This window comes from Schistosoma haematobium, chromosome 1, assembly GCF_000699445.3.
Source record: "Schistosoma haematobium chromosome 1, whole genome shotgun sequence".
In the NCBI taxonomy this organism is placed as follows: domain Eukaryota; kingdom Metazoa; phylum Platyhelminthes; class Trematoda; order Strigeidida; family Schistosomatidae; genus Schistosoma; species Schistosoma haematobium.
The window spans coordinates 82,098,901-82,111,261 of record NC_067196.1 but is presented as its reverse complement, the minus strand read 5'-3'; the positions used below and the strand labels follow the sequence as shown (position 1 = coordinate 82,111,261).

At 34.7% G+C, this 12,361-nt stretch overlaps 1 protein-coding gene across 3 annotated transcripts in view; it reads left to right on the top strand.

Annotated features, from left to right (window-relative positions):
- The first annotated feature begins 407 nt into the window (after positions 1-407).
- Positions 408-12,361, top strand: part of MS3_00000944 (uncharacterized protein) — a 65,873-nt gene continuing 53,919 nt past the window's right edge. For all 3 annotated transcript variants that reach the window (XM_051208508.1, XM_051208507.1, XM_051208509.1), the window contains exons 1-5: positions 408-751; positions 1,237-1,425; positions 3,194-3,465; positions 4,021-4,333; positions 9,417-9,756. In XM_051208508.1, coding sequence (XP_051075305.1) covers positions 553-751; positions 1,237-1,425; positions 3,194-3,465; positions 4,021-4,333; positions 9,417-9,756 — 1,313 coding nt within the window. In that variant the 5' untranslated portion in view covers positions 408-552. The remainder of the gene's footprint in view (positions 752-1,236; positions 1,426-3,193; positions 3,466-4,020; positions 4,334-9,416; positions 9,757-12,361) is intronic.

The following is a 12,361-nucleotide window of genomic DNA, read 5'->3' as shown; positions in this document are numbered from 1 at the left end:
TATGCCTTAACCCAGTAGATCTTCGAAAAAACAGTCACATCTTTCACTGTAGCTGTCGAATCATGAGTGAGTGGCAACAGGTAACGATCAGGAATGGTTTTTGCACTCTGTCGCTGATAGTCATCAGTGTCTACTCTCCATTTTAGGAACCATATACGAGGAAGATGTCTATGGGCTGTTAGAAGGCCGAATGATTCCTGAATCTATCATGTGGTTGAATTCATTTTCAGCAAACCTCAATTTTTCGGGAGCTAGTAGGCGCGCTTTCGAGAATACAGGTTGTTGCTCTACACGGTGACGTGTGCTAAAGTAAGATGGATTTGCTGTGTACCTTTATCATCGTGAGTAGCATAGAAAACTTTTCTAATAGTGTGCCGTCGAACTAAAAGTGAAGCTGAGTGTTAACCAATCTAAGGCTTCACAGCAATTGTTACTAAGTTCTTATGTCAAGAATTGACGTAAGCTCTACAGTCCATGCTTGTGACGAATTGAGCATCGAAACTAGTCCTTGAGTACAGCGCTTCACTCATCGTCTCGAAAACAGCTGGTTCCATGGAGGTGGTCTATCATGAACTATCTGCGGGAAAAGATACTAGTTTGTCTCAGGTTTTGTCGGAGTGGAGCAGAAGATACGAAGAAAAGTATTCCGCTTTACAGCGTCGGTTTTCTGGATTATGTAGCGGAGAAAACTACGGTATTACGAACACATCTAGACCAAGGTCTGGGGACATAAGACAGCCGTCGTACAACGGTATGTCACATTCTCAATTGAAGTTTGTATTTATGTACGTAAGGTTTCACCTTTATTCGTTTTCTAGTCGGAGAGTTTCATATCTCTTGATATGAAAGCACCATGATCACATGCTCATTCAAAATGCTGAAACGTTTAGGATTTGGGTATCCTAACTACAGGAGGGATCTAATACTCTCGTGTACATAACATGTATGTTGGGAACCAGATCTGTCGCCATCCTCAAGTTTGATGATATGAGATTGCATTTAAGCATAGGGATTCCAGGTAACCTTTGGGTCATGGAAACGAAACCTACCCTATTTGGAAGTTCTAATAATCAAATAATGCTTTTTCGCTAGCCAGTAACAGTGTAAGCTATAATTATGGCTCTTCGCGCATACGTGGTTATTTGTTTGCGTAATTTTGAATAAAAAATCTGTTGGTTGTTGTTCACCACTTGCCACAAGTTCGTATAAATCTTTTTGTTTTCTTTTTGACATTAGAACTTTTGGAAGAAATACAGAGTGCATTGCAGCTGAAGGCAAATCTTTCTGTTGAGTTAGAAGCACTGCAACAAATTCGTTCGGAATTAGAAGATTCGGAATGCATGTCTGAAGTCCATTTTCGCTTGGAACGAGCCACTGAAAATAACCGACGTCTGCATGCAGCTTTACAGGCGGCGGATGAACAAAGTAAGTCTTTTTTCTGGAAATCTCACTTAAAGTCTGTAAAGATAATCAGAGATAGTTTATCTTCAACTCAAATTAAGGATCTTTGTTAAAATGTCTCCGTTTCTCTATTTGTTGATGACTTCAGAAGCGTGACAACTAGAGGTCCGTAGTTATTACCCCTTTTACCTTTACAGGTTTTCGAAATGATTACCAGAAATTTTATTTCGAAACTTAATTGTTTCACTCTTTGTAGAAACATCTCTGTATGAGAGGTTTTGGTATGTCCATAAGTTCCTATTATTTCATTTTAGTAAACTGAAAAGTTTGTTTTCTTCGTAATAACTAATTTTTTCGAAACTGTATGGGTTACTATGTCTAATACTTTGACTTATCCTGTTTCTAATCGATAATATGGAATAGCGGTATCATTTTCAATGACTTGCAAGCGTCACAGTCCTTTTTGTAGAAATAACTAATGCATCTGTTTCATTGGTATTTAATTATCAATAATGCTCGGAATTCTACCGTAACTTGTTAGACTGAATTACTCAGGTCCAGGTATTAACTCGCCATCCAGGCATTTTCGATATTGTCATTCACTACAACCTGACGTTAACGGATTGCAGTGGATAGGTGGTGCTTTTCGACTAAGTGGAAAGATCTGTCGTTAGTGTTTTTATGTTCTCATTTTCATAAGTTTTGTCCGTATGACTTGATAACTATATATTTGTCCAGGTTGTCATGCTTCATATAAGAACGTAGAAAAAGAGAATCAAAAATATATGGAGCAAAAAAGTTTGAGACTGCAAATTTAGTAATAACACCTAAATGAAGACATAGAACAACTACTTCAGCCCTACTTCGGCCGGTTTTGAGCTGTATCACTCAACTACTCCAACCACGCAACACGACCATTCTGTGAGTTTAATAAGAACGTCTGTGGCTTCTTGTATCCCTCAAATAAGCACTCAGTGACTTAGTCGTTCTCTGCTATAATTTGACCTGTACAGTCTTAGCTTAATCCAACGTATTCCAGAGGTAACCGGCATCGCATGTCGTGGTACTGGATGGTTAGGCATTCATAAAATCTATCCTAGCCGCACCAATCGATAAAGATTTATGACTTTTTCAACTGAGTTGCTCGTTTAAATGCCTTCTGCTTTCATAGACCTCGTTTCACAGTCATAAAATGAACAAGATGAAGCACTGCAAAATACACCCACTCTTCAATAGAAAGATGAACACCGATGGTGTAAGTTAGAAAGAGCCAAACGAGATTTTTGTAACCATGTCTCGATTTTATCCACTACCAGCCCACTAGGACTGATGAAACTCCAAAAATAAGTGGAATGGTTTTGCCAAATATAGTCGACTCTCCGGGTTATATCTTTTTCTAATACTAATAATACAAAACACGTCATCAATATTCCTTTCACTTAGTACTTATTTTATTCCTGGAAGAAAGTCACCTTTATCGTATAATTTTGATAGATTTCCGGTAACAAATAGTTTTAGTTACACAATAGCCTTATTTGGAGTCATTTTGATACTCAACACTTGAAAAGTAATGTTTTTAAAACAGCTACTAATTGTTTACTATAAAACATGCAACCCATCATACACTGTTCTTTATTTGAAACAAGCTGATTCGACCTGTTTTTTTAACTTAGACTCTTGTATGCTTATGTCTTTTGATACTTCCCTTTATTGTTTCATTCTTAAATATCTTACCACTACATTACATACATAACGTGTTTGAAGTTTGATTCCATTTTGTGTTTCGTTTCAGTTACAGAGCTTGTACTTAGTAAAAGGTTGCTAGAAGCTCAGATGAATGAGTTGCGTAATAGTCGGGATGCAGAACTTGTGGAAGCCAAAGAACGTGTTCGAGCAGCGGAACGTGCAGTTATTGCTGCCACACGTAGCGTTAATTCATGCAAACCTGTGAGTGAAAAGGATAAACAAACTCACTCAAAAGAACCAGGGATTCTTAGTCAACAGAATGTTATTTCAAATCCAAGCCAACCTTTCATGCCTTTAGCTTTCAAGAAACCTCTACAGGTAAATCAGTAAAATTTTTAGTTTTCTAATCATTTACTACTTTTCTCACTAAGTATTTTTACTGAAACGTTTTTGAATACAATGAATGGTAACATTGTACAACCTGTAGTATTTGTAACGCAAATAAATATGATTTTAGGTATAACTGTCAATTTGTGTAGTTTATGCTTAAGCATCAGTTATTTCATTATTATCAAGCGAACTAAGAATGCACTGGTTGACTAGTAGCATATCTGTCGTATGATGCGTGATTGTTGACTGGTGTAATCCCAAGTTTGTCGCCTGGTTCGTAGTAAATCACTTGTAATTATGTTCTTAAAACTTATGTAGTATTTTACGAAAAACGTAAATCAATTCGTTCGTAAATCTTACATAACCAAGGGATAGCGGCATAGTGTATTTCACTTACATATTTTACTATCGTTCTGACGCTATTCAGTTTCACACTAAACTTTCTATTGAAACACGAGGTAACTACTTTATGTATTGACATTTTTGTACCAAATGCTTGTTTAGCATTAACTTGCATATTGATCCATGCCTTATTTTTGACAGAATCATTCTAGAAATTACACAACATTGACTGCCTTTTCTTATGACGATTTCGATTCATTGGATGAAGACACAGATGACGAAACTGACAAGCATTTATGCGAAAGGACGGCTGCTGTCGATTTGGGCGAAAATAATCTAGAGCTCCCTGTAGGAAATAAAGAATCGAATGTAGAGGCCGAAAAAGAAATCTCCATCCCTGCAAATAATGATGCAAATATTCGACATAATCAAGAATGTCCTATGGAATCATCGATGGAAGATGTTTTCTCCAAAGATATGGATAATGTAACTTCACCTAGTTCGCCTTCTTTCGGTAAACTGTTCATTTTAACCATTCTTATCTTTATTATTTTACACATGATCCGAAATATATTCTTTCAATAAAAGGCATTGAAAGGTTTAATTGCTCATGGAAACTATCCCTTTATAAATTAATATGACTCATCAAAAACAGTAGGTTTCATGTGTTTCGAAGTTAAATTATGTTTTCGAGTTATCCGAAGTTTCTTATGAGATCTCATGTTATCGTATTTTATTTTACAAGTAATAAAAGCGATCATTTAAGCCTTAATTAAAATAACTTATTACAACAAATGAGATAAACTGTTTTGCTCCAAAGTTTGAAATTCCTGTAGTCTGAAAATTTGAACAGTAATCTTCTTAAGTCTGTTATTTACTTACTTACTTACGCCTGTTACCCCCGAATGCAGCATAGGCCGCCAACCAGCACTATCCAACCCACTCTATCCTGGGTCTTCCTTTCCAGATCTATCCAATTTTTGTTCATTTTTCTCATATCTGTCTCCATTTCTCGACGTAATGTGTTCACTGGTCTTCCTTTCCTCCTTTGGCCTTGAGGATTCAAAGCGAGGGCTTGAGTTGTGACACAGTTCGGTGCTTTCCTCAATGTGTATTCTATCCACTTCCAGCACTTCTTTCTGATTACTTCCTCCACTGGGATCTGGTTTGTTCTCTCCCATAGTAGGTTGTTGCTGATAATGTCTGGCCAACTGATCCGAAGTATTTTACGTAGACAGCTATTAGTAAAAACTTGTATCTTCTGGATGATGGCTTTCGTATTTCTCCAGGTTTCCGCCTCATACAATAGAACTGTCTTGACATTTGTATTGAAAATTTTGTTGACAGTTGACAATTGTTTTGAGTTCCAGATGTTCTTCAGTTGTTAAGTCTGTTAGCCTTCAGTCTAATAATCAAAGTGCATTCTATTGGAAGTAGATATTTTTAAAATTTCATCTATCTTAAAATTTTTCAAATGATCTTGTACCAAATTCATTCATGAAATTATGTGTCAAATATTTTTTATTTTAATAATATAATTATGGGTCAAATATTAAGTTTGTTTCATTTTACCTGTTAATCATTTATTCCATTACCTATAAACTTAATTAAACTATTAAGAATAAATCAATAAACTAATTAATTGAGTCTGTTTATTCAAGTTCTATAACTTACATTTCTTCTTCTTCTTCTTCTTCTTCTTCAGACGTTGATTATTCTAAACAAAAACGTTTTTAAGATAAAATTCATATCAATCGACTAAAGTAGAATTTCAATATTATTATGCTTCAATATTTTGTCTAGTCAATTAAACTGATTGTTTTCTTTTGTAGTTAAAAAGCTTATTATTATAATCTAATACATATTTCTTGCTGTTTTGTCCTTATCTACAGGGTATAATTCATTTTAAACTTTCAAGTTTACTAAATATCCTGAGCATTTCAATATCATATTTTGTCTAATAAATTTAACCTCTTTCTTTTTAATGATTTATTTAATCACCTGTGGAGATGATTTGATGATACTGTTAATTGATTATTTCTATTTTAAGCTGATGTAAAGCATAATACTACAGTAGCTTATTTATAGGGAATAAATAGTACTGGAAGAAAAAATTATGCTTTATCATTAAACAGACTGTTACAATGTATGATTTAGTAATGATTTGATAGAAAACCATTGTGTTTTATTGGTAAAAAGGGGCATCCATTCTTTGTGTTCTCCCAAATTCTAATCTCCTGAATTCGCCTCGTCTCTTTTTTTCTCTTTCCAAATTTATTTCACTAAATTGTACTCCTTGAATAACATCTTCAAACCCTAGTTTTTCTGATTACTACTTATACTCTTGCCACTTCTACCACTACGGGATTTGAATCGAGAACTGGATCTCTGTGCTTATGTGGTATGGCAACTCGAAATGATGTACGTACGTGCGTCCGAAGTTCTACGTTGTTACTGACTGACTGTATAAAAACGGAAGTCAAACAGAAATTATACTAGTAGTTGTAAATAATTTCACGGTGTATGTCAACATACATCTTTTAAGTAGTTTTTCAATTATCCATTTGTCTTATCAACATAATTTACTATATAAGTATACTTTACGTAACGAAATGTCTTAGAGATATGGGCTGTTGGAGATAAAAATTCAATCTGCTATTTTAGATAATCACTTTGTAAGCTACGATAGATTTCCTTTGATAAAACCAAACGATTATTATTTCATAGGTCGCATTGACCGAATTTGGGGCATGTTAAGAATAAAATGTCATATTAGCAGCTGAGTGTTATCATACACATTACAAGACCCGAAAGTTTATTGTACATTTCCCTAACTAGAACAAAGTAGCAGTTCACGGTAATAAATCATTCTGATATCAAAATGATTTCACTCGGTATTATATTCATTACCTGTACTTTCAAAAATTGGAATCAAATTTTAACTCCGTTATATGTTGAACCTACGGCTAAATATAATCTGGTTTGAATGCTTCAAAATCACGTTTCAAATTTCAGGAAATAAAGCACTATAAAATCCCCAACTTATTTTTCTGTTGTCAGAAAATAACGAGGGAGGAGTATCAACGCATCATTCCTGATTAATTTGCTAGAAATCTAATTTTTATCACTTTAATAATGTTAAGCTAGTTTACTTCGGTATTTTATTGCTTAGATTATAAATAATAAAGCATGTTAATAATTAAGTCTAACTTTAAGAGTAAACTGTATAATCCATCATTAAAATAATTGCGTTCTAATATGTTGAACACTTCATTGAAATAATTTGTTGCTTTAAATATAAGTCCTTCACATTTCAATATATTAATAGCTTCAAGATTGTTTAATGGAAAAAAGAATGCTGTCTGCTATCTTTCATTGGTAATATAACATTTTCACATTTTGCATGTATGACATTCATGTACTTACTCTAGGTAATTTTATTGGTTTTCATAATCTGTTAATGGATGTTATTGGTCAGTATGTATTGATCCGATTCTATTAGAATAAGGTATTATCCACTTAATCGTGACATTTTAAAAACCGGAATATATTGTTATTTCCGATTGACATACTTAATAGTCTGTTGCATCAAGCGTAAGTACCAAACCAAACTCTTTTATAGTTACTGTTATTCCTGTAGGTTTTTTGTTAGAATGTTCGATATTCTCTAAACAGTCGCATCGTCTTACTATAAATCATAAAATCAATTTTGTTTTAATGAATTGCCTTTGGTGTATATAACACTATCTAAATGTCAGTGTTTATTTAGTATGTTTTCATATGTTACAGTGTATAATATGAAACTGTAAAGATTTAATTGATAGTATCAATACTAAGGTTTGAACTTGATAATTTAATAGAAAGTTATTAATAAAATAATTATATATTTGTAATACCTAAATAAGTGGAAGATTGGATTTTCAGTGTTTCGTTACTTAGCATAAGCCACTTCTACAGGGTACCATGAATCACTTTGAAGTCTAGTCATATAACAAATCTACGGGCTATTCATGAAAAATGAAGTTTTTTTTTAACTAGTTTAAATAGAATTGATCGATCAATAAGTAGTGACTGATACCATGTTTGTTTAACTCTTTTAGAACCAATCGAATTCTGTCATTCATTTTGCAAGAATACTGGTACACTTTGCTGACTATTGCCAAGTATAAAAAAAATGGGTCCAGAGTTTCTTATCGTCTACCTTCAGTCACTTAACATCTTAATTTAGTGGTGTAAATGCAGGAAATTACAGATGATATTTTGTGCTAATTCAAAATATGGCTGTTTTCGGCTTTTAGGCGCGTGCACAAACAAATTGTGTAATAAAATTTATGAAAATAATGTTTGGAGGTTTTACAAAACTAAACCCTCACATTACGAAAACTATTAATAATTTCATTGCATATGTATAGAGCTTAGGGTTTTCTGTGGTATGGCTAATCAGTGAATACTCGAGAAACAGAATTCACAACAGTTTTCGTTGTTATTTAAAACAATTTTCATTTGTATTATTTAATACACCAGTTTGTTTGTTCTGAGCCCTTTTTTTCCTGGTCTGTCAACGTTACCAAGTACAACAGACATTGAAATTACTGAACGTTATTCATGCAACAAACTGACAACAATTTATCTCTAATTACATCCTTATAACTATCAGACTGAAGGAAGGCAGGTGTTATTTTTGACCTTATATTCTAACATATTTTTGTTATGGATACCAATCTTTTCATTTGCCTTTTGTCATTATATCGGTTTACCAACATGATATATATTTAAGGCATATGATTAAGTTTTAGTTGCAGGTCCAAACTCACTCCACATACTTTAAGCAGAAAATACTCGATTGTTGAGTTACAGTATTATATTCACCCAAATAATTCATAATATATGTGCTTTAAGAGGAGCTACTGTAGCGTTATCATCACAGTTAGTTTAAGTGTTTTATTTTAAATTGAAATTATTCAAGTTTATTTGATAGTTATTGAAGCATTTACTTGCAATATACTGTTGTGCGCTCGTGCTTTTCTCTTTGATGTTCGCAGAGCATTTACTTCACCAATTTTAATCAGATATAAATATAATTTAAGTTCACTGTAATTAGTTTGTAATTAAGGCGTATTGTACGACTACTATTAGTAATAGTAGTGATAATGATGGCAATAATAACAATAATAATAGTCGCTATAAACTTTTTTAGATAAAGTTTATTATTACTTTATTATTTAGTCAATTTGTGTTGGCTGTTTGAATACCGACACTAATTCAGTGCACCGAAAGAAATGTATACGATGTATTCAATCATATTTCTACCCAAAAAATTCAATATTATTATCAGTACTATCATCCTTTGAATTATTTAATGTTTTTTTTCATTTTTTTGGTCTTTTAAAATACAAACTAATCGCCTTAACAATTTATACACCCATTCCGTTTGTTTTAATGATCACATATAAATGACTTTAAACTTACTTGGTCGCAGTAATTAAACTTTACGCAATAGATAGATTTTAATTAATTTAATTCATACTGTAATGTTTAATTTTTTCAAGTTAGATATTTCTAAATAATTTGCTTTTAATGATTTTGTTTTTTTCCAGTGGGAGAAGTATTGGATTCAGTGTCTCCAGCACTATCTAGTACACCTAGAAAATCATTGCCAAATGAAACTGTCGTTACTCCATTCAGTTGTGCTAATCTATCCGATTTAACAAATGATGTTTTAGGATGGAATAGTGATTTGAAAGCCACACCATACATAAAACAAGAAGAAAAAGAAGTAAATGAAGTCGTATCAAAAGTGGATTATTTAAGATTATTAGATGAGATGGAGGAACTTCGTCAAGAACTAGATTTACTACGTCAAAATGCTCAACTTTCACAATTATCACATAGTAATATTCCAAAACCAGTTATAAACAATAGCACGCATTTAACTAGGTAAGATTGTTTATTATTTACTTATCATGTTAAAACTGTACATTTCTTAAATCTTTTGTTAAGCGAAGATTTGTGTACTTGGCTATGAAACAATCTAACTGTAAGGGTTAGTTAAATTATCCCGTTTCCCAAACAAAAGCAGGTATAGCGGGGTTTGAACCTACGGCTGTAGTTGTAAGTTAAGCGGACTATATTAAAACACTGCTCTACTAATGAAATCGAAGATGGTTTTGGTTGAATTTAATTTAATTAAAATTAATTTTTCATCAGGGATCTCAATTTCATATGGTAAAAGGTGCCTCAGTAGACGCAGAAAAGCCACATTAAAAAGACCCATTAGAATTGAATTGAGTAGTGGGATAACCAAAAGTAGGTTCCAGGAACAACCGAGGTCACACTTAGGTAGTCTTAAAAACGAGGCTGACCCAGATGTTGCTTGGAAAGATATATAAGTAGCTGTGGGAACAGCAGTGACATCTGCTAGTGATTTAAACCAGAGTGACAAAAAACCAATAGATTTCTTCTAAATTTACTGCACTGATGGATTCTCGTAAACTCATCCCATCAGGTTCTGAACACGATGAAGAGCGTAAACAAATCAGATCTAGGTTAAGCAAAAGTCTAAGGAACGACCGTAAGTAGTAGTGGGCAACGAAAGCAAAAGAGATGAAAAAGGCGGCGGCTGTAGGTAACTCAAGAGAGCTCTACAGACTAATAAAAGAAACTGGAATTAATAAGTCAAGTGTAAGTGCGACAATCTCAGAAAAAGACGACACTTACCTGCTCTCAGCCCAGACGTTTAGAACAATGAGCAGAACATTTTAAGGAGCAGTTCAGCTGGCCTTGAGCTACTCTACGACTATCCACCGTTCCCAAACATTTGAGTAGGTCCCCCAACTCTAGTCGAAGTTCGAAATGCTATAGTTAATCTGAAACGAGGAAAGACGACTGGTCCAAATGGACTGGCTCCAGAAGCCTTTAAGTACGGTGGTTCAATTTAACGATTAGGTTGACTAATTTTTTAGCTAAAATCTGGGAGTTGGACGTAATCCCATCTGACTGGCCACAATCACTGATCGTCCCAATATATAAGAGAGGGTCAAAATCATCCTGTGACAACCATAGGGGATTAGTTTAACTAATATAGTATCTAAAATACTAGCCTCAATAATTGTCGGACGCCTAACTAAGATTCGTGAACTGCAAACACGAGAGAATCAAGCTGCCTTCAGACCTGGTCGTGGCTGCATCGACCACATATTCACCATTCGTCAGGTTCTACAACACAGACATACTTATCGGCGTCCGACAATGGTAGTCTTTCTTAACTTAAAAGCAGCATTTGACTCTGTAGACTGTGAGGTTCTGTGGCAGTGTCTGTCATTGAAAGGCGTACCTCTTAAGTACATAAATTTTGTGAAGGCTCTTTACTCGAACACTACTAGTCGAGTGAGAGCTTATGGCGAGCTGTCATCTGTTTTTGCAACCTCAAGTGGTGTCCGTCAAGGCTGTTTGGTTTGGCCACCCCTAACTTTCTTCCAACCGCCTTAACACTAATCAGCACTGCGTGTCATGGTAATCGCTGTTCAGGCATACGTAACACGTGGCCCAACCATCTCAGTCGATGTAGACTCACAACCTCATCAACTGATTTACCATCATTCCCTAATACCCTGAATCTAACCTCACTATTACTTACCCGATGATCCCAGCAGATGCGAGCAATATTTCTAAGATATCTGTGATCAAATACTAGTAAATTGCGAATATCTTCTACTCTTAATGGCCACGTTTCGCAGCCGTAAAGTAGCACAGAACGAACTGCTGCACAGTACACCCGTCCGCTAATCGATTGACGGATATCTCGCCTTCGTCATAGGTGGTGACATAAGTTGGCAAAAACCAAACGAGCTTTCTGAATCTGTGTAGAGATTTCGTCAGACACCAACCCATTAGGGTTGATCAGACTTCCGAGATAAGTGAAGTTGTCGACGCGTTCGACTACTTCACTCCCTATCTTTAGTTCAGGTGTTGACGCAGACTAGTTCTGAAGCAGCAATTTGCTCTTAGAAAGGGAGAAATGCATTCCAAACATCGTGGCATTGTTGCTCAATGCTATCAAAACACTCTGCATCTTATCAGCGTCTTCACCAAACAGAACTGTCATCTGGATATTCTAAGTCGATAAGTGGACCTTCGGGAAGGAGATCAATTCGTGAAAATGCAGTCGACGAGAACGTCATTTTCAGTAGTATATCTATGATGAAATTAAACAGAAATGGAAATAGTGGACAACCTTGACGGACACCATTTTAGGTTGCAAAATCAGATGACAGTTCGCCATATTTATTTATTTATTTATTTGAACATAAATACTGGTACAAAGGGGCACCGAATACATATGCGTCACCCAAGTCACTTGGTTTTTGTGTGTGCTGTGGGCTGCACGGGTACCCAGTCCTAGGCAGGTGGTTTTCTTAGGGGGACATACCCAGAAGCTTCAACTTAAAGGTTTGATCCACAAAGCAGTGGAGCAACGCCAGTGACTCAAAGCTGAGTATATAAATCTGCATTTGGGTAAGTAAATTGAAATTAATATTGCGAC